A 20005-nucleotide genomic window follows, 5' to 3' on the forward strand; every position below is an offset into this window, starting at 1 on the left:
AAATGGTGAATGGTAAACATTATACCTGCTAATATCATCACTGTGAGTATGGTAGCATTCTGATGTTAGCATTTAGCTCAAACCACTGTCATGCCTATGTATAGCTTCATAGAGGTGCTAGCATGGCTGTAGACTATCCTATTCACTATCTTTTAAGGCCCATCTGTACTGTCAGAACTACTTTTGTTAAGATGGTAAAATGCACAAAACTGCCTGTAGATCAAAGTCTTGACTTTCACCTCCTGATTTTATCTCTGCTCTACCTCTGTGATCATTCATGCGTATATTTAGCTTCAGGTTAGATATGTTTTGAAGTCAAGTTCAGCAGATTGTCAGTCAACAGACCAAAGTATTTATTCAACCTTATGTAACCAATATTGTGTATGTTGCAGACATGATATACATTTCTTTAACCAATTTGGCTGAAATCATAAAACACCCAGCTCCACTGTGTATAACTTAATTTAGGCATGTGTGCACACAGATTTACAATCGAGAACAAATTTTTCATTGAAATGCTTTGAATCATGGCTACCCTCTTTCTCTGTCTCGTGAAACCAGCCTAAGGAGTAGCTGTGAGCTAAAGTCTGCTGCTCCTTTCCCAGCCCTCTCTTCAGGCATGTGATGGCAGCTCAGCTGTCATGACTGTGATTTAGGCTCCATGCTCTGTTTCCTGTGTCCTGCAGTAAAAGCTCAGGGAAGAGAGGTAGTCAGTGCCTCCGCCGTTTGAAGTTTTGACAGTTCATGATATGCAGCATATAAGTGGTCTCTGGTCTGCTCTACAGATGACTGACTGTATACAGTACATTACAGATGCTCTCACTCTTACTCAGTGGCACCCCCCAAGGGGGTTCAGGGAGGCCATGGCTACCCTGGAACAAAAGATAATTCTAGACATTACTGTTTATAAGAGGCTCATTTTTATGCTAGTGTAGATGTAGTGGCATCTTGTGAAACTAGATTACCTAGGCATCCATTGGTACCAACCATTCCGACATAGCTTGTCAGGAAGGAAGCTAAATAATGCTCCAAGGTTAGTCTAAATTTTACGAGGTAACAACTGGCATGGCCATTTTTACAGGGGTCACATTAACCCTCGAGTGAAAAAGGGTGCTGTGGGTACCCACAAGTCTCCACTAAACTTAAAAAGGCTTGTTTAAAGTAAATTTTTTTGTTCCTTACAATCAATGTACTCCTTCAATTCAAGCTTCAAAGACTTCAGTGTTACCCACAGAATTAGACTTGATTTGTGGCAGCTGGAGGGGTCGTGGGTCAGTGTCAGCAACAGCTGATCGCCGGTGATCAGTTGTTAATGCCCTTCAACGCAGTGCTGAAGAATCGTCCCCGTGAGAGTCTCTCTTCCTGCTCTCTCTGTCTGGATAGCACGAGCTAACACAGCACAACGTGATCTCATCACTACTTGTCATATTTTGCCCCTTGAGCAGAAGCCTTGCAGCAGCAAACATCCAACACCAAGCCGTTTATCTTCCAGTGACAGCGAACAAACAGCTCCACTGTTAAAGCTGTAAATAACCATTGGGTAAAGTTAGCTTTTTGATGCTAACAGTTAGCTCTGCCACTGTGTGTGGGTCCCGCAGCAAAGTTGTGGTGATTGGACAAAAGGGCAAAGTCGTACAGAATTCACAAGGATTGGCTTAATTTGTGTTAACTGTTGTGATTGTAACATCACAAAATCCTGGAGAGACTGCAAAATGCTGTTACAGTTACAGTATTAGCCTGTGCACATTAGATAATTTGTAAAATGAACACAAAGAAATAAAAAGTATATCAGTATGCAATCCCTTAACTCTTATATCAACTCTAATATATATACTACAACAGCATAACCTTGGCAACCTTATGAAAACTTTCTGAGGGCACCACTGCTCTCACTGTGTCTCCCTTGCACATGCTATCATGCCTGAGAGCTGATCTCTCACGCTTACTGTGTGAGAATGGACAGAAATGTCTTATGGGAATTGCAACACCAACAAGCAACAGCCAATCAAATTCTTTCATCTGTGAGTACTTTAATTAATAGGGCCTCCTCTTTCATACACATTCAGTGCACATCTACACATTCACAGCCACGCTTGTTTGATCACCATGAGGCCCTCCACACACGAGATACAATCATCCCCTCTCCGGTGTCAAAGAGTGTGTACGTCCCTCTTTCTCTCCCCGCCCAACCTCTCATCCCATGTCTCCTCTTGACCAACAAGCCAGGTCGCAACCTCGTTGATGACTTCATTTCACAGATGATGTCATGGGAGATTCACCCCTGTCAAAGCCCTTTATTCCTTCATTTGTTTCTCCTCCCGTTCCTCCACCCAGTGGCCTCGTCTCCTTCCCTCTCTACCCCTGACCTCCCTCTTTACCACACCGAAGAGCCTGACCCCGTCTCCACTCCACCTCCACCTCCACCTCCCCCTCTCCTCCACACTCTCCGTACCTCTCCCTGTCAAACGAAGGTATGTGAGGTTATCACTTCAGTAACCAGCTCCCTCCCTCTCCTCTCCTCTTCCCTCCCTCGTTACTCACTTGGCTGATGAGGCCATCTTTCACACATTCTCAGATGTCGATGCATTCCTTCGCCGCTCTTTCTCGCTGGATTCTCTCACCTCATACACTTCACATGTTCCACACTGGTTTAACAAACCATGTTGGCTCGATGATTCTCTTTGGCCACTCTTCTCCTCCCCCACTGCTTTCACCTGTCACCCTTTCACCACTGCGCCATCCACTTCTTTCACTTATCTATTTGCCAGTGAATTCGCCATATGCAAACACAGTGCTTGTTTTAGTGAGACAAATAGTTATACTGACATCAAACATCGCAGTGGTACCACTGTATATAAAACCAATAGTATGTTGTTTTTATTCAGACACTAATCTGTATGATCACAGAAATGTATCAGATGAGTAAGTTTGAAAGCGTATAGCAATTGAATTTGATGTGTCGATGCTCCCTCATTCCTCTCCTCCTCACCTTTCCCTTTCCTGCTCCAGAAGGTTGGTGAAGTCATCGCTTTTGTTCATGTAGTCCACGTGTTTGCGCTTCTCTGTGTCCAGCTCATGGACAGTGCGTCGATGGCACTTTTCGGCCAGCAGCAACTGACCCAGCATCCTCCTGTACGTCTCCTTGTGCTTCTCCTGCAGACGGTCCAGCTGAGGAAGAACAAAGACATTCTAAATATTTGCACAGCTGATTTTCAACATGTAACTGCACTGACTGACAGTTGCGAACTGACCTCAACCATAGGCTTTTGGTAGACACTGGGGTCCTGCGGCTCCCTGCCAGTGATGAAGTCGTCCCTCTGCAGGGCCTGGAGGGCCGAGCCAGGAGCTGCAGAGCCATAACGCGATTCAAGATCCTCTGAAAGAGTCTGTTTGGACTTTAACATGCAGATAACATCTTCTCTTGCCTGAAAAGATATAGAAATAAAATCATATACAAATGATACAGCATATTATGATGGGGGGGGAGGAAGACTGTAAGTACACTGTCTGGACACCTGTTTGAAGGGACACATTTCTTTGTCTCAGACATGAAAATGTGAGAAATAATGCATCAAATATGTTCCATTTTGCTCAGATGTCACTGGGTATAGTACATCTTACATTTTAGGGTGTATACACCACTGTGGCATTTGTTTCATGTAGTCACATTTGCCTATTTTCTTTGTTTTACTACCATTTCAACCACTAGATGGAGCTATTGTGCATGAAACTGCAGTCAAACTCGATCATTGAAAGCATGTGCACTTTCCATGCAAACTGACCTTGTGTTCATCCACAATGCTTTTTACACATATACCCTACTTATAACAACAGGTCAAAGGTCAAAGTGAACACCTTACCCACCTGAACCTCCCCTTCCATGATCCCCAGCAGTTTCAGCAGATCCTCCTTGGACAGATCCATGATGTCTCCTCTTTTATCACCAGCCTCGTGGGAATCAAGCAGCAGCTTCTCTTTGTCAGAGATCACCTCCACCTCCACATTATCCTCGCCCTCCTTCTGCTGAACTTTGGCCTTCAGGCTCTTCACGGGCAGACCCACCTCCTGTTCTTGGCTGATGTCGTGGTCACCCTGTGGAACCCCAAGCACCCCATTGGCCGGGCTCTCCACCCCGCTGCTTTTGGACCTCATCTTCTACCTGCACCAAGAACAAAAGTAACACTATTTCAGATTACGAGCAAATAGCTCCAGCCTTCTGTTGTTGTTTTTTGGCGCAATTTATCTTATGTTTCACTTTTTTGTGATTCAATTTTTAGGAAGCCTATTTCACTTCCAACTGAAGGTTGTCCTCTGAATGTTTATCTACTGTAACACAAATCGTGTTAGCATATGGTTACAATCTAAAGTGTGTTTTATGACTTTGGCACAGACCACTAACTCCCTTTTATCAAATGGCATGTTCACTCACATGACCATAAACATACCATACATATACACAGGGTTACAATTGGTGGGCACTGCCCTATTTGACATTCCTAATCTGGAATAAATATCCACAATGACCCAGCACTGTGTGTGTGTTTGTGTGTTGTATGGCAGTGTGTGCATTCCTGACACGTCCCGGCCCCTCACAAGGCTTGTGTATCTCATGCTGAGTGTTGATGGTCTGGAAGCACATTTGTGGCACTCCTGGGTGCTTTAACCTTCTCTGCTGACATTAAACGTCTGAGTCAAACATTTTATCCAGATCCTGAAAATAAATCTGTTGGTGACACACTAAATTTAATTTCATGACATTAATCATTTATAACGACACGAGTCATGGTGGGGTGGCCTGCAGCATGCATGATTACTTAAACATACAGTAAGCCAAGAGAATAACATTAAAGAGTCAGTAGGCTACACACAGTGCACTATTTCAGTGGTTCTCAATCTTTTTTCTGTGTTTTTACTGGTTGATCAGATATAAGGTGAGCACACATAAAGTCTCTGCCTGTGATGTGCCAAACAGCATAGAAAAAACATTGATTTGTAACGTGAAACTGTTTTGTTTGGTGTTTTTACTGGCTTTATTCACCTTGTCAATTTGTTTTGGAGAGGAAGAGGCCTCTGCAGATAATTCGGCTCCTGGTAACAACCTTCTGAACTGAAAGATCTCCAACTGGTCGAAGTTTCACCTGGTTGAAATTCGCAGTCGTCACCACCAGATGCCACTAAATCTCTCTAAATCTTACACATTGTTCCTTTAAGTATTTTGACCGTTGAACCATTACTTCAAGCTCACCATCTCAACTGTTTATAAACTACCTTTAGCTACATATTTCAACTATAATGTTAATTCATTACTGTTAACAAACTCATAGCTAGCTTATCATAGCTGGCAGCTGGTGGTTATTGTGACAATACCGTAACTTCAATTAAAAGCCTGGTCCCAATTATACACCCAGTCCCTTTTACTAGCCCAGTGTGGCTCCACATTTGGACAAATAAACGCCTGTCTCAATTAGACGTCTGGGGTCTCATTTAAAAACATGAACAGACAAAAGCCAAAAATGGTGTGCGCTAAAAAATTTCTACAATCAGGCTTTCACCTCACCATCTGTGTCGCCAGTTTCCCGTCTCCAAATGTAAGTGTGGGTTAAAGTTTCTCCCATCAAATCTGCTTCCATAGATCACAACTTTCGCATTGGAAATGGCCACTTTCAGGCCTTGTTTTGTGCATACGCAATGTTTATAAATGAGATGCCTGGTCTGGTTGCCAAGCAGTTAATTTTTTTTATAGAAGTTCTCGGATGTATAAAACAGGGTTCTTGGCTACCTCAAATTATGTGTCCATTCCTCGATTACCCTGTAAGTTAATCATATTCCTTTAGTCCGTAAGGGTCCTCAGGTAAAAAGAATCAAAACAGGATAAAGTGGTGTTGTGTCGGTGTGCTGGGTGTCAACTCTCACCCTCTTTCTGATGCGCTGTCTGTCGGAGGTAGATCGAATGAATGACTCATAACTGATATGTTATCTGAAGCCTACATTTTAAGTTATATTCATACTGGTTTAAATAAACAGTTTGATTTCATTTCCCAATCTTTGCTGAGCAACGGTTTTGTGTGAAAGGAATTAAAGGCCTGTCCCAAATATAGGCCTGTTGATTCCAGTGATTTAAACAAATAATAGCCTAGGCTATTAATTGAAGTTTTACAGTAATTTACTAAAGGAAGACTATCAAACCTGTTTGTAACCACTTTCACTTGTTTATTTTCCTTTTTCACACAAATATATGGATACATCTTTTTTTTTAATTTTTCCAAAATAGCTGAACAAATACCCCTGACTGAGAATCACCACCATAGCCTAAACGATTAAAGATGTACAAGGGCGTAGGTTTTGTCTCAACAATGGGAGGGACACATATGAGTGATGAACACTTGGCCACCGTTTTATATTAGAAGGCACTAAGGTGAAATGTAATGCACCAGTGCCTTTTCTGCATATATTCATGGTGGATATGTTTTTATTTTCATCAAAATAAATCTTCTCTGCACTTTCCTGCTTTTATTGGGAGGACAAATGCACATGCGCCATATATCGATGTGGATGTGACTCATGTGCCCCCCCCCCCCCCCCTCCTGAAATGGACGCCTATGAAAATGCGCTGTAGGTCATTAGGATAGAGGTGTGTGTGCCTCTCTTTATGAATGTGTTTAAGAGCATGTCCCATATGTGTGTGAATTTATGAGTGTGTTTAAGCTTTGTAACAACAGCCTTGAGACATTGAGCAAGTGCACTCATTTTGATTGATTTCAGATATGACATCAACAGTGCTTTTTAATTACAAACAGAAAATGCCCCCGGCCCCCAAATTCCCCATCGTAGAACCCTGGTGATGTCATAGCACCCTGACCTCTGAATCATGCGTTGAGACATCCTGAGCAAGCTCGCCAAAATGTTGTGAATTCTCTGTTGTGCACACTGGAGGCACACAATAGCACACACAAAACACACCAGCTATGCATGTACACTGTATATATATGGTACAATGCATGTAGACACACACAACTGTCCAGATAAAATATCAATAAGCATTTGAATCAGTCTGACTAGATTAAAACAAGGTGACAAAAGAAAATGTGCTGCTATAGAGGAGGAATTAGCCTTTCTATATGCAATGTCAAAAGGTTTGAAGTGAGTCTATCAAAGGTTTCGCTTCACATCAAGAGAAATGTTTATCTTCTTCTGTAATGGTGGTCAGCAAAGTTAAGACTGCAGTAAATTCTAATGACGCTTGAAACCATTCCTTCTGTTTCCAGGAAAAAGACCCGAGCACATGAGAGGGAAGCATGTAAGATAACAGTGAATGCATCTCTCAGTTCAAACCAACACATTAAGAACATTCCTTATCTTAGTGCTGGGAGTTCAGTGAGTGCACACTGGCTCCAATGAGAACTGAGATTAATTGCAGTGCCTTCTTTCCTGTCCATAACTATTAGTTTCAGCTGGGGCTTGCTATCATTGAGTCAAATGTCGTAGCACAGCAGCGTACACGAGCGCTCGCAGTGCTCATCCCACCATTCAAGCAGTGCCAGAGAGTTATGACCAGAGAAAGGCCCAGTGGTGGAGAGCATTAAAACTGGCACCACTGGGGCTCGACAAGAGTGATGAAACATAGAAACATGTGCAGTACTGTAAATGACTCGGGCAGAGTTCCTAATACCGGCGACAAAATGGTTGACACAGAGTTGGGCACTTGAAGGTTTATTTTTAATTTCTGGGCTGGAGCCATGAAAATCCAGAGGAGCTACTGTAACAGCCCACCTCAGTTTGCGGCGTCACTCCAGTTCAACAGGGCAAGCTGGCGAGTGTGGGTGTGTGCGGAGTTATAGCTGAGAGCTGAATGACTGTAAACAGTTATTATCAATTAGTAATTCAATAAATCTCTAAACGTATTAAAGGGACAGTTCACCCAAAAATGTAAATAGATATTTTTCCTCTTACCTCTGGTGTCATTTATCAGTCTAGATTGTTTTGGTGTGAGTTGTCGAGCGTTCGTGATATTGACTGAAGAGGTGTCTGCCTACTCTCGAACATAATGGAACTAGATGGCACTTGGGTTGTGGTGGTAAAATTTCCACAAAGATGCATTTTAAAAACTCAACAGCAATGTCAAGTTAATCCACAGACCTTGTTGAGAGCAGTTTCAAGTAGGAACTATTTTCTTTCTACCAAACTACACCCACTAACCTTATCAACATGGAGAAGGAAGCGTCCTCCTCACTTGAGCTGTAACATTAGCTAGCTCAGTGGTTCTAGGTGAGCCTTTTGCGCGGTGATATGGTGGGTTGGTGTAGTTTCGGTAGAAAGAAAATATTTCTCAAATTAAACTGCTCATGACAAAGTCTGCAGATTATCTTAAGATACTGCTGTTAAGTTTTTCAAAAGTATATTTTGGTGCGTTCTGCACCAGAGACCTAGCTTTATTATATTCCAGAGAAGGCAGACATCCCTTTGGCCAATGTCTCCAACACTCAGCAACTGACATTCAACCAGTCAATAGTGATAATTTGCTTTTCAGGTAAGAGGAAAATTATGTATTTTTTATTTTAGTGTGAACTGTCCCTTTAAATGGACTAATACGAGTGTATTAAAGGTCAGTAAAACCCTGTTTTCACCAAGCAGCACAGTACGGTTCAGCTCAATTTGTTACACATTTTTTCCGTTTCCACTGTGAAAAGTTGTGGATGGTACCAATGGAACTGTTCCATACCGTCCCCATTTTTGGGCCCCCCTCTGTTGGGGTACCTAGTACTAAAAGGTGGAGCTGTGAACACTGCAGGCTGTTGATGTCAGTGATGGACGGTCACTCTGCTCAGGGCTGAGTTGTGGCTGGTTTTGTAATCACTGTTCATACCGTGGACAGTTTTACATTCGTAACTATAATTCTCAAAATATAGGATGTTTTGCTGTAGACTGCAGCTGTAGACTGAGAAAAAAAAACTGAATTCCCTCAACTGACTGCCGGCAAATTTTAAGGTGGAACTTTTACCTGTAATGTTACTCAATGCGTGAGCTGACGACATGAATTCATCAGAACACCTTAAATTTCAATGTGACAACTTTGACCATTACTTTAGTTGTTATTGTCTCTTGAGGATGACATACACTTTTATTAATGAGCGTCTCTTCAAGTATTTAAAAATTCATATTAATTACGACCAGATTCTGTGAACTGCGTATATTCTAATCCTCACTTGGAGAAAAAAAAGCAGAAAAAACGCCCACATTTAAGAGTACTGTTTGGAAACTGTAAGCAGGTCTAGGGTCTAGGTACCATATCTTAAGGGTTACCTTTGGTTCCAAAGGTACCATATCAAAAGTGTTTGGTGGAAATGAGGCTTAAGGCAAAGAGGATTCCCACAAGAATCTTGCAAACAAGGTAAACTGTCTCCTTCAAACTACCTACATCAACACACAAATATGATTTCTGATGTATTGCAAAGGATCTGAACTTCTCTCTTTCTGTCTCTCTGAACAAACACATTTCTCTCAGTGTTGAGCTTCCTGTGGCGATTGGACTATATCTGAACCTCCATGTGTCATGTAGGAGTTTACTTAAATCTGCCATAATGGATTTTTTGGCAGCACAACAAGCAGTACATACAATACAGATATATGTCGAACTGATAAAGTTGATATGACGAATGTGTTACTACACAGTTGACCTTCCATCTGCATTACTGAGAAGACATGGAGCAACATCAGCATTTAGTTGGAGTCCTGATCAGCTGATGATTCCACGTCCAATATTCACCCACCTCCTACCTCTGGTTTGGTCATAACCAAATCCTGCAAGAAATATCTGCCTCTTTACCTGCCAAATATTCCACTAGATGCATCAGCTGCTAACTTTGCCTGTCTAATGTTGCTGGTACTAGGTAATTTGCTTTGCTCAGAGTTGCATCTGACAACAGCACTGATCATAGCTGTGTAAGTGAATTTAGCTAGTAAAGGTGCAGGCTCTAAAACTAAAACAATTAGCTGACAGACGCTAAAATGCTCCTCAAAACCAAAGGAAGCTACAGAACTGAGCGATAATTCTCTTTAGGTCTGTCACTATCAGCGACACTTTTCACATTTGACCTAGTGATTTTATCCATACATAATATAAATATATTAATTATAGCAGCTTTGAGTTTCATTAAAAGGAATCAATTATAGAAACCTATAGCTTTCTGCAGCTACACATGTGCTTCGTACAAAACATTTCCTCAACAACTGTAGGAGATGGGAATAATGACAACAATTCCACAGGCTCTATTGATGTCAGGTCTTTGTCATCCATACGGTGTCTTCACTGTCTGATCCACCTTGACCGGTCACAGCAGTCTTGATTGTAGTGAACTCTCCAGAGCAACAAATGGGGATTCTAAAGGCACGTGGGTCGCATTCCAGTCTGATATGCAACATTCCCAGTTGTCTTTATGGAAAATATAGGAGAGCTGGCAGACAATAAGCCTTTACTCTGAGGTCTGTGCCAACCCGCCACAATGCCTACACACATTTATGGCATCTAAACCATCGGCACAATGTTACTGATTGCCGGCATCCAATTCCATAGTGCCCTCTAATATGAAAGGGCGGTGTAATACCCAGCGAGGCCCAAGTCAAGGCCTGAGCCTAAATTTAAAACGGACCCCAAGTCTATCCCATGGTTTGGGAAAGTCCAGCTGTCACATATATGAGTATTTATAGACCCAAACAGAACATGTGCCTCCATTCCAATGTGAAAAAGGGGGGTATAACATTTTGTCAATGGTCAGCAAGTTTGTGACAGTGATTGTCACTACATGACTGATCTTTGTTCTGAAATTCCATTTACCAAGTATTTTATATACGAGAAAACAGTGCTCTTTAACAGCTGCCTTGTTGAGAGGTAGGCTGCAGCACATGACAGTTTATTAACTTGATATTATAAGCTCTGCTCAAAAATTGAAACCATTAATTGATTAGTCATTCAATGGAGTTCTAAAAATAAATCCAACATTTCAGTTGTTTAATTAAGCAAAAATAGCAACTCCTCACTGGTTTCAGTCTCTAATGTGAAGATTTGTTGCTTTTCGTTTTTTAATATTCTAAGTTGAATATCTTTGAGTTTTGGACTGTTGGTCAGATGAATATAGACAAATTGAAGATGCAACCTTGTTTACTGTTTTTTTTTTATAGCAATTCAAGTGATTAATTGAATAATTTAAAAAAAAGATTGACTGGTAACTGACTTACAAGCTGCACCATGTGTTCCATATGATATACACTTCCTGTGTCCTAAGGACATTTACAGCACTTCCACTGCAGAAGTGTGGATGGATGAAATCAGATTCAAAAAAATACAACACTGTACACAGTACAAATTTAGTGTTTGCTCCTTATTTTGCCACTCGTTTTATCTACTAGCTTAATGTCTGATATCAACTAAAAGTGAGACCACGTCAGTTGTTGCCAGATCTTGCAAGAGTGTGTCACAAACAAAGTTAATTTTCTCTTGATTTGTCCATGTGAAAAAATACCATTTCCTTGTCAGAATGTATAGAAGGGTTGGGGCTTGTGAAAAAATGGGTCCAGTATTTGCTTGGGTGACTAAAGAGCGAGGGGAACAGTCATAGCCTGCACTCACATTCACTTTTCCCATTGGAATGAATAGAATCAGAGCCACCACTAGTCTCCTAAAGGCAGTGACGAATGCCTTTGCTACCCAAGGAAATGTAAATTCACGTAAGGGAAGTGGTATTCAGTTAGTTGCAATCTGCAACCTCACTGCTAGATGCCGCTAAATCCTATACAGCGTACTTGTAAACCCTGCATGTGTTCATGTGCAGATATTCCAGTAACAGAGATGTAAAATACTAGCAAGCAGTCCACGTCAGCATTAGCAAGATTAGCAGAAATGGAAACTGTTAGCATGATGTGGAGTCCTACAGGGGTCTGATTTTCAGGACCCACTCTCAAACTGGCATCACAGTGTGCAATACCACACCCGTCCTGCCAACCACACATATCACCAATTAGTTCCGCAACCAGACTCGAACCAACCAGACCTGACCCTTGAACACAGGATCTGCAGCTGTTATGATAACTACATGCTCTTTATATAATTTGGTTTGGCAGCGCATTTACTGTAAAGTGATCATTTTGGAAAATGTCATACATGAGAAACTGAGATAATATCATTTAAAATGAAGGTTGATCAGGCAATACAATTGAAATCAATATTTTTTTAGATATATTTTCATAATATTGAGCAGCACATCTTTACAGTTGCCATGGTGCAGAAGTCAGAGCCAACAAATGAAGTCAGCAATCAGAGAGTTAAAACGTTAAAACATAAACATCATCATATTTTTTTTATTTTATTTCAATATATTTATTATCTAACACTTGTGATCTGACGCGTGTGTTCTAAACCAGAACTGAACCCAGAAATAAAATGAAGCCCAAATAATACCTTCAAATCACCTTTTTTGTGGGTCACACATTAGGTACCCATGAGTATCCAACACGATGCAGGACTCTGGCTTGATGGGGTCTTGTTGCCCTTATCCAAGCCCTATAATAGTGACACCCATATAATCTTACACACTTTACCTCCTGGCCATAAGACTAATGAACGTTGTGCTCGTCTGTCATGTTCACACACAGACTAAAAGTGAGGAAGGGGAGAGGTCTGGTGATAAAAGTCTGACTTGTGGCCAAATTCATTTGCCAGAGACTAGGGAGGAGGACAGCAGCTGCAAATAATGCAACAAGAACATCAGCTGGACTTAATGTATTCAGTGAGTTTGATACATTTACGCCACACATGCAATGTGACTAAATAAGGAGAGGGAAATGTTCTTTGCATGCGAGCGTTTGGCAACTTGTTCTGTCAGAGGACACTGATAAAAAGGCAGTACGCTCAAGAAGCTCTTCTGTCCTGACAAGAAAAACACTCCAGCCTGCCAAGATATAGGAATTTCAATCAAAACTGTGGCCGTGGATGAGATTCAAAGCTACAAGTCGATCCATCTGATATTGAAAGTTCTGCGAGCACCTACAAGTATTTCCCATGCAAGGGAACAAAGCTACAGTAACGTAACAGCTATGTTCTAGGGGAATAGAGACGCTTTAGGCAGAGAAGGTAGCAACAGATAGCAACACTGAGATTCTACCTCTCAGGAGTATTTTTCCAGTAACGCTAAATTGAACTGTCAAAGAACCTCCATGGACAAAACTCAAGCATTTACAGCTTGTCTTAGTGTGATGGCTTCTATTAATACCTCACAGCGACAATAACTCAAACTTTGGCACGGCACACTGGAGCAAAATGTCAGCATAGGTGGTGGGTTTCATCTTGTAGTATTTTCCTGATGTCACATTAACCTGATCCGCTCAGTGGAGCCTACGATAGCTTCAGCAGTTAAGGTTTCACTAATAAGTGAACTGAGAGGAATGTAACAGCACAGAACAGGTAGTTCCTGAATCAGTAACTTTGAAAATATGACATATTTATGATACCTGTGCTGGTGTCAGTTTGTTAATTATTCACTTTGATTTACTTTTACAAACTCATATGACAGCAAATCTTTTCAGGTTGAAACATGCTCTAATTTGGGTCATGCATTATGAACTCTGACTTGTGTGGGAGCATATTGTATACAGTCACACAACATACCAGCACCACTGTTCTCGATAACATACTGTCACCAAGCATATGGACGGGTGCAGCTGCTGGAATACATGACTCACCACCCACTTACTGTAATATACATGATGAGAAAATGAACACATCCCTTATTTCCAAGAGTTCATTTCAAAAGCAGCAGCAGCATTTATTTGGTCTGTTGAAAGTGTCTGTAAATGGAAACCAACTTATCAAGCAACAAATTCTTCTGGACCAATGGTATGACTGAATATCAGCTTGATGGCATGGAGATCAAGGAAGAGATCAGGTTGTGGCTGTTCTATGAATAGACACAACAAAACAACATATGGATGAAGCAGTCTCATACAATATCACGGTGTCAGCCATGTTTCTGAGGTCTCATGTAGATCAGAACTCTACGGACTGACTTTTCCGTCATGGCTAGTGGTCCAAGAATTAGTCTGACTACCAGTTTTTAGGGTCTTGGTAAAGAAGAAAGAAATATAGCTATTCAAATGATGCGGTTTTCATCAGTATTGTTTTGTTTGGCAGCCTCTTTGTTTTATATTAATGGTGGGCCAACTCCTAGTATACTGGCAATGCTATAGTGTTATAGTTGTTATCGAGCAGGTTAAAGAAATATTGCTGCAAGTTATGGTGATGACACACCTATATTAGAGGCAGTCCATAAATTAGAAGAACCTTTGTCACAGCAGCTCCATTGGCACTTTTCCAACACTATAACACAGTTAATTTGAAAGTTTAATTGACACATGCTCATGTAACTTCCCGTCACTGACATGATGCCCATAGATTGTATATTAAGATCTCTATACATAGATTATGGGTGCTGCTCAATCATGTCTTCTCAGTGACTGTGACAGAAACAGACCATAATAAAAAAAAAATCACACACTCAGGCCAAGTATGGCTTTGTTTGACAAACTTTCACTCCCAGGTTTCAATTTATTACTTCCTGTGTATTAAAGGAATTTTCTGGCAGTGACCATGCAAGACATAAAAATGAATTTGGATGAAATACAACAAGTCTGTGATATGTAAGTAAGTGAGTATGTTGCATTCATCAGTTTTTTATACTAACATTGAAATGAATGGTTGCATGTTTTGTAAAAGGTTACTTTTAGTAATGAGCCAACTAGGGCTGTCCCCTGAAAGTTGGAGATTTGAATCATCAGTCAGAGACCATTCAGTCAACTGATAGTACTTGAAGTCAAGCAGTCCTTTTTTGTTTTGTTTTGTCTTGGGTTTTTTTGCTCATCAGTGTGCTTTGCAATGTAGTTCTGGGGATGTTTTGGTCCCCAGATTTTTGCCTCAGTGTGAGCACTCTTCACTTCCATGCTGCTCTTCAGTACAGACAGCTGCAGACACAATACAGCAACCCAGACGTGGAGAGACTGTGCACTGCAAGGCTCTGAGACAACATTAGCTTCTGCCTGTTTGGGAATGGTGAATTTACAGCTCACAGCAACTTAGTATGATACAGTGGATTTTTTTTCACAAACATTCATTGTTGAAGGTGAAGACGATGAAGGTAGATGCTAGAATCTGAATGTGTTCACCGAAAGGCCAGTCACACCCTACTCTGCTAACCCTAACCATGACAGCACAGTAGGGCAGGACTAGGCAAAACACTTGGTAGGCACATTCTCGCATTTACCAAGGGTGAAGCCCTTAGCGTTGTCATGGTGAGCATGTTGACACTCTTGCTTCAGCATTTAGCTGAAAACACTATTGTGCCCACATTGTGTACCACTACGTACAGCCTCAGAGATCTGCTGGATCGGCTGTAGACTCTCAGTCATGTTATTAGACAAACTGATAGGCCAACTGCAAACCAAAACCAGCACCCAATATTAGACAAAATTAGCAGCTAAGTGGTGAAGAGAGAAAAACACCTAGTGAGCTAAAGACCAGAGATTTTTTTTCTTCGGGAGGTGGTAGAGACCAAAACAAAGGTAAAAGAAGAGCCATGGTTGCATGTTAACTTGCCAGGTGGTGGCAAACATAACTCTACTGCAATGGTAATGTCTCCCACTGTGCTAACGTTTAAATAGGTTTGCTAACATATCACCCTTACGAACACTATATAGTGTTGAAATGTGAGCCCAGCGGGTACTGAACGTCAATTAGACTCTCATGTCAGAAAGACTTTTAATATTGATTGTAATGAAAATTGGGTTGACAATATTTTAAATGTCTAACAGCATTCAAATTTCATGCTGTGAGGACATGAACGTTATGAAGTTTTGCAGACATAGAGCTTTGTTCTCCATACCTTACATCTAAAGTCTCAGACATACTATTCACGTTTGGGCTGCACACAGATGTCCGCACAGGGGTCCGTGTGGACCCATGGTGGATAACAAATCTACGTCACACTGACCAAAGTGGACCCTCACAAACAAGTGGATGCAGAAACCGTGAACTGGCATTAAAAGTCAATTTTTTATGTCAGGATGTTGGAAGATGTTGGATTTTGGTCACTTCACAACACATCTCAATCCAACAAAATATCAACGTCATGCATCGTCAGTATTCTATTCTAAATTGATGTTGGCATCAGGACTTGTCCTGACATTGAATTTTGGTCACTCAACGCCACAATCTCAAGTCAACCCCATATCTCCATCTACCAACACTGGTGGCCAGCTGGGTGTGTTTGTTTCCTTGTGCTGGACTTCTTCGGCACCACAGAGCCCATGGAGATTCAGCCTTAAGTAAACTGTGGGTTAGTGAGTAAACATATCAGATGCTGGAGTGCCTGAAATGACAATATAAAACTTGCCTAACCGCACCATACCAAATCTTCACCACCACTACCTATTTAAGTTACGTAGATGAGCATTTGCTCTTTTGTCTGTTGTTTACCTTTATAATAGAAAAGAAAACCAGTAATCATAAAAACAATGAGTGCATTGTTGCTGGTGAGAAAAACTAAAGAAGAGAATAAAATGGCATTGAGTTGAAGAACTCTGTCTCACTAACATACGGGTGAAATTACAGTGTGATATTTGGTCTTCAGCTCTCAGGGACAACCAACCAGAGAGAACAGTCATCTTTATCTCAGCGCTTTCAGGAAATATACACATTTTTCTCTCTGCATCAGTGACGTCACTGGAGGAGATCTTTGGGCGGCTGCAATCATCACACACCAGTTCACTTTAAGAGTCATGATGATGTCACTTCCCCTCAAAAAACATGTATGAGCGATGGAAAGCATGTCATGGGTAGAGATGGTGGGAATGAGATCAACAGATCCTTTACGTCTGTGGGATTTCTAAATGTCTCTTATATCAAAAAATAGCTAGCTTATTAAGCACTAATGAACTGGAGACATATCCAAAACTATATTCTTACTGTACATGAACTCCATGAGTGACCTCACTTGTTCTAATATTACCACATGTCAAGAACCAATTAACAACCAATCTACCGTTAATAGCAAGAACACATTGCTGTCTTGCTGTCTACATATCAAATTATCTTGAGAAGATCTTGGGTTGCCATGGCGTTTAAGGACTTATTTTTGAACCGAGGGAGCATGAGATATAAGTACCACTGTTCTGCGAAATATCCAAATGTGTCTAAACTGCATTTTTGGAATTCAAGACCAGAGGCCCTTATACGACTGGAGCTGTGCATGTGTCAGTGACAGCTGTTGTTGAGGCCCACCAGACGTAATGGGGAAGACATCAACTAGTGGCAGCAACAAGCTCCACCCCCCACTATATTGTGTTTATGTACACGCACAGACGTGTTCCTCAAACGATTTGGCTTATATGCACACACAGACAAGCACACACAACACACACGCACAATAAGAAAGGAATGAGGTCACTGAGTTGATAATGTGCGAGAAACCATAACAGTGTCAAATGAAAGCAATGCATTTGAAACATTTAACTGCACAAGTCTCTCTTCTTCTTTGTCTCGTTGTTGCAACTCTTACTTAGTTATAATACTTATTTACAACTCAGTTCATGTAATTCAGATTATTTCATTGGCTATTTATCTTTGTACTCCCTCAGCATGAGGCAGTTTCCATGAGTAAAAGGGCAAACAGTTCTTCATTCCCTGTCATCTTGTGCAGGGTTAAAACACAATATTGCATGTCCTGACTGTCCATGCAGTGTGCCACCATCAGTGGAAATGCTAAATGTCGCCACAAAGTAAAAGGCCTTCCTCCTCACAATCTCGTGCACATGCTAACACTACACCTCACAGTTAAACTATGCCCTTAACAACCTGTCACTCAAGTTACTCAAGTGACATCGAGCTATAGTAATGTCATGAGGTAAGCCAGTGACACATTTAGTGCATCTCAAATCAATGCTGCTCTGGCAAACACCCAGGCTTGGCCAGCTTAGTTTCAGTTCAAACAGGGACCACATCATTGATTTACAGTAAGACCGATTCATTTACAAGCTGGGACTGATAACTGCCCAGTCGACATTCACAAATCTGTCTTTCGCGAGGGGCCATTTGGCTGATTGAGCTCGGTGGACTCTGCAGGGCATGTGCCGAGCCAGAGAGGATGAGCTTAGATAAAGCTGGAACAGGCGCAAAAATGTTAATGAGTAATATCTGGCCTCTGGTTCTCTTTGTCTGGTGTCAGCGGTGATATCACTGAGAGGCCACATCAGCTGGAGAGGGTGGGAGGGAGGAAGGGTGAGGTTGCACAGAGCCCCTGGACACTGACAGAAAGGATCTTTGACAGCAGCATGAGCCACACCTGCATTAGATTCCTTGCTGAGAGCGAGATACATTTCTCTTTTTTTATTTAACTGAGGCAAGGTGCCTTGAGAAACGGACAAGCGGCTAGCAGGATCCATGTGTCTCCTCCGAAAGGCCGATGACTTCATGCTGATGAAATGGAATTCATTTTGGCGTCATTACAATCCATAAATATTCGGGATGAAAGATGTCATCCTGTTGCGGCTCGTGACGGCCTCTGAAGCTTTGCAATGTTGAGCAGCTGTGGGGGTGTTTGTATTTCATCTGTTGTATATGGTGTGTACAGTAAGTACAACAGTGAGGCACTGGGGTTGGCGGCTATGGGAGAAATTGAGGAAAAAGGTGTGTACTTCTATAGACAGACACGGACAGACAAATAAGACATCTCTTTCTCCTACATTCTCAATATCTCAATATCATCCCCTGTTCTTCCCACATGCACAGCACAAACGGCTTCCCACTAAATGGTCTTATTCATACAGCATATAAGATGTAATTCATAGAGAAATGTTTGATTCATGACTTTCTTTTTTCTGTATGCACTGTCACAATGCCAAATGTGCATTGCCGTTAACAGCACCAAGAGTAGTGCCTTGTCTTCTCATGGGCGAGTAATAAATGCAACATGTCCAACTCCATATTATTTGGAAGTATAAAGAATGAGCTGAATTAAGTACGTGCTTTGAGGAAGAGTTGTTTCATTCATACAGCGCAGAACAGCTCTAACCGCAGCTCAAGCAGAGCCAAGCAGATTTCTATCAGTCAATGCTCTCTTTATTAGCTTCTTAAATTGATGACAGCTAAGCAGCAGCACCTGTACTTGAGACATTTCCTGTGTTTCAGTCTGAAAGCAGAACAGCTGATAAGCTCAGCTTTGCCAGAACCACATGGTTGGCTTTAGCTGTTTCCCACACAAGGGTGGGGGAGAAACAAGAATGCCTTCATTAGGAGAAACTCAGAAGCTGACCTACCTGCTGTTGTGTTGTCCCCAGGTTTGAGCAATTAGTAGCCACAGCAAGGGTAATCCTAGAGAAAAGGCACTAAGGCAGTAAAGTATCCACTGATATCCTTTGGCTCGTGTGGTCCACTTGTGGTGTCCGCTTGTGCTGGCTACTGACTTGTGCCAAAAGCCATCTCAAGCTCTGCTCTCACTCTCCCTATCTCTCTCTGCTTTCAGTTCTTCAGGTCAGAGAGGGAATGGTAGAGAGCAATAACACAGCACTGTAACTTCCCTCTCCCTCTCTCTCTCACCCTCCCTCCCTCTTTCACTCCCACAGCCTATCCAGATCTGCTCTGCATAGTGGTCTGAAACACACCTCTCATTTTCTTTCCCTCCTATCCTTTTGAGAAGTCAGTTGAGGAGTGTGTGAGAATGAAAGGCAGTGGGGGTGGAGGGGTTGAGAGAGGTAGGCAGGCACTATTCTGCTCCCTCTCAGTGGTTGAAAGGGGTCATTGCCCAGTGAAGAGAAAGGCAGAGGTGCGGTGATGTCCTTTGTCACAGGGCCAGAGCTTTTCACTCATCTTCCATTGTCTCCCTTTACTGTTTTTGACTGGAGTCACCGAGGCTAAAAGTATAGTTCTATATTTAACTCGACCACTCTTGCCAACACGGGTGCTGTTAGC

General features: G+C 41.8%; 1 protein-coding gene across 1 annotated transcript in view; it reads right to left on the reverse strand.

Moving 5' to 3' along the window:
- The window catches only part of LOC125900764 (filamin-A-interacting protein 1-like), a 28530-nt gene extending 8901 nt beyond the window's left edge, over nucleotides 1-19629 (reverse strand). The window contains exons 1-4 of the mRNA XM_049595974.1: nucleotides 19350-19629; nucleotides 3865-4155; nucleotides 3252-3425; nucleotides 2990-3168 (exon numbers count right to left, since the gene is read on the reverse strand). Of these exons, the coding sequence (XP_049451931.1) occupies nucleotides 2990-3168; nucleotides 3252-3425; nucleotides 3865-4152 (641 nt within the window). The 5' untranslated portion in view covers nucleotides 4153-4155; nucleotides 19350-19629. The remainder of the gene's footprint in view (nucleotides 1-2989; nucleotides 3169-3251; nucleotides 3426-3864; nucleotides 4156-19349) is intronic.
- Between the last annotated feature and the right edge of the window lie 376 nt (nucleotides 19630-20005).

Source organism: Epinephelus fuscoguttatus, linkage group LG14 (assembly GCF_011397635.1).
Source record: "Epinephelus fuscoguttatus linkage group LG14, E.fuscoguttatus.final_Chr_v1".
Taxonomy (NCBI): Eukaryota; Metazoa; Chordata; class Actinopteri; order Perciformes; family Serranidae; genus Epinephelus; species Epinephelus fuscoguttatus.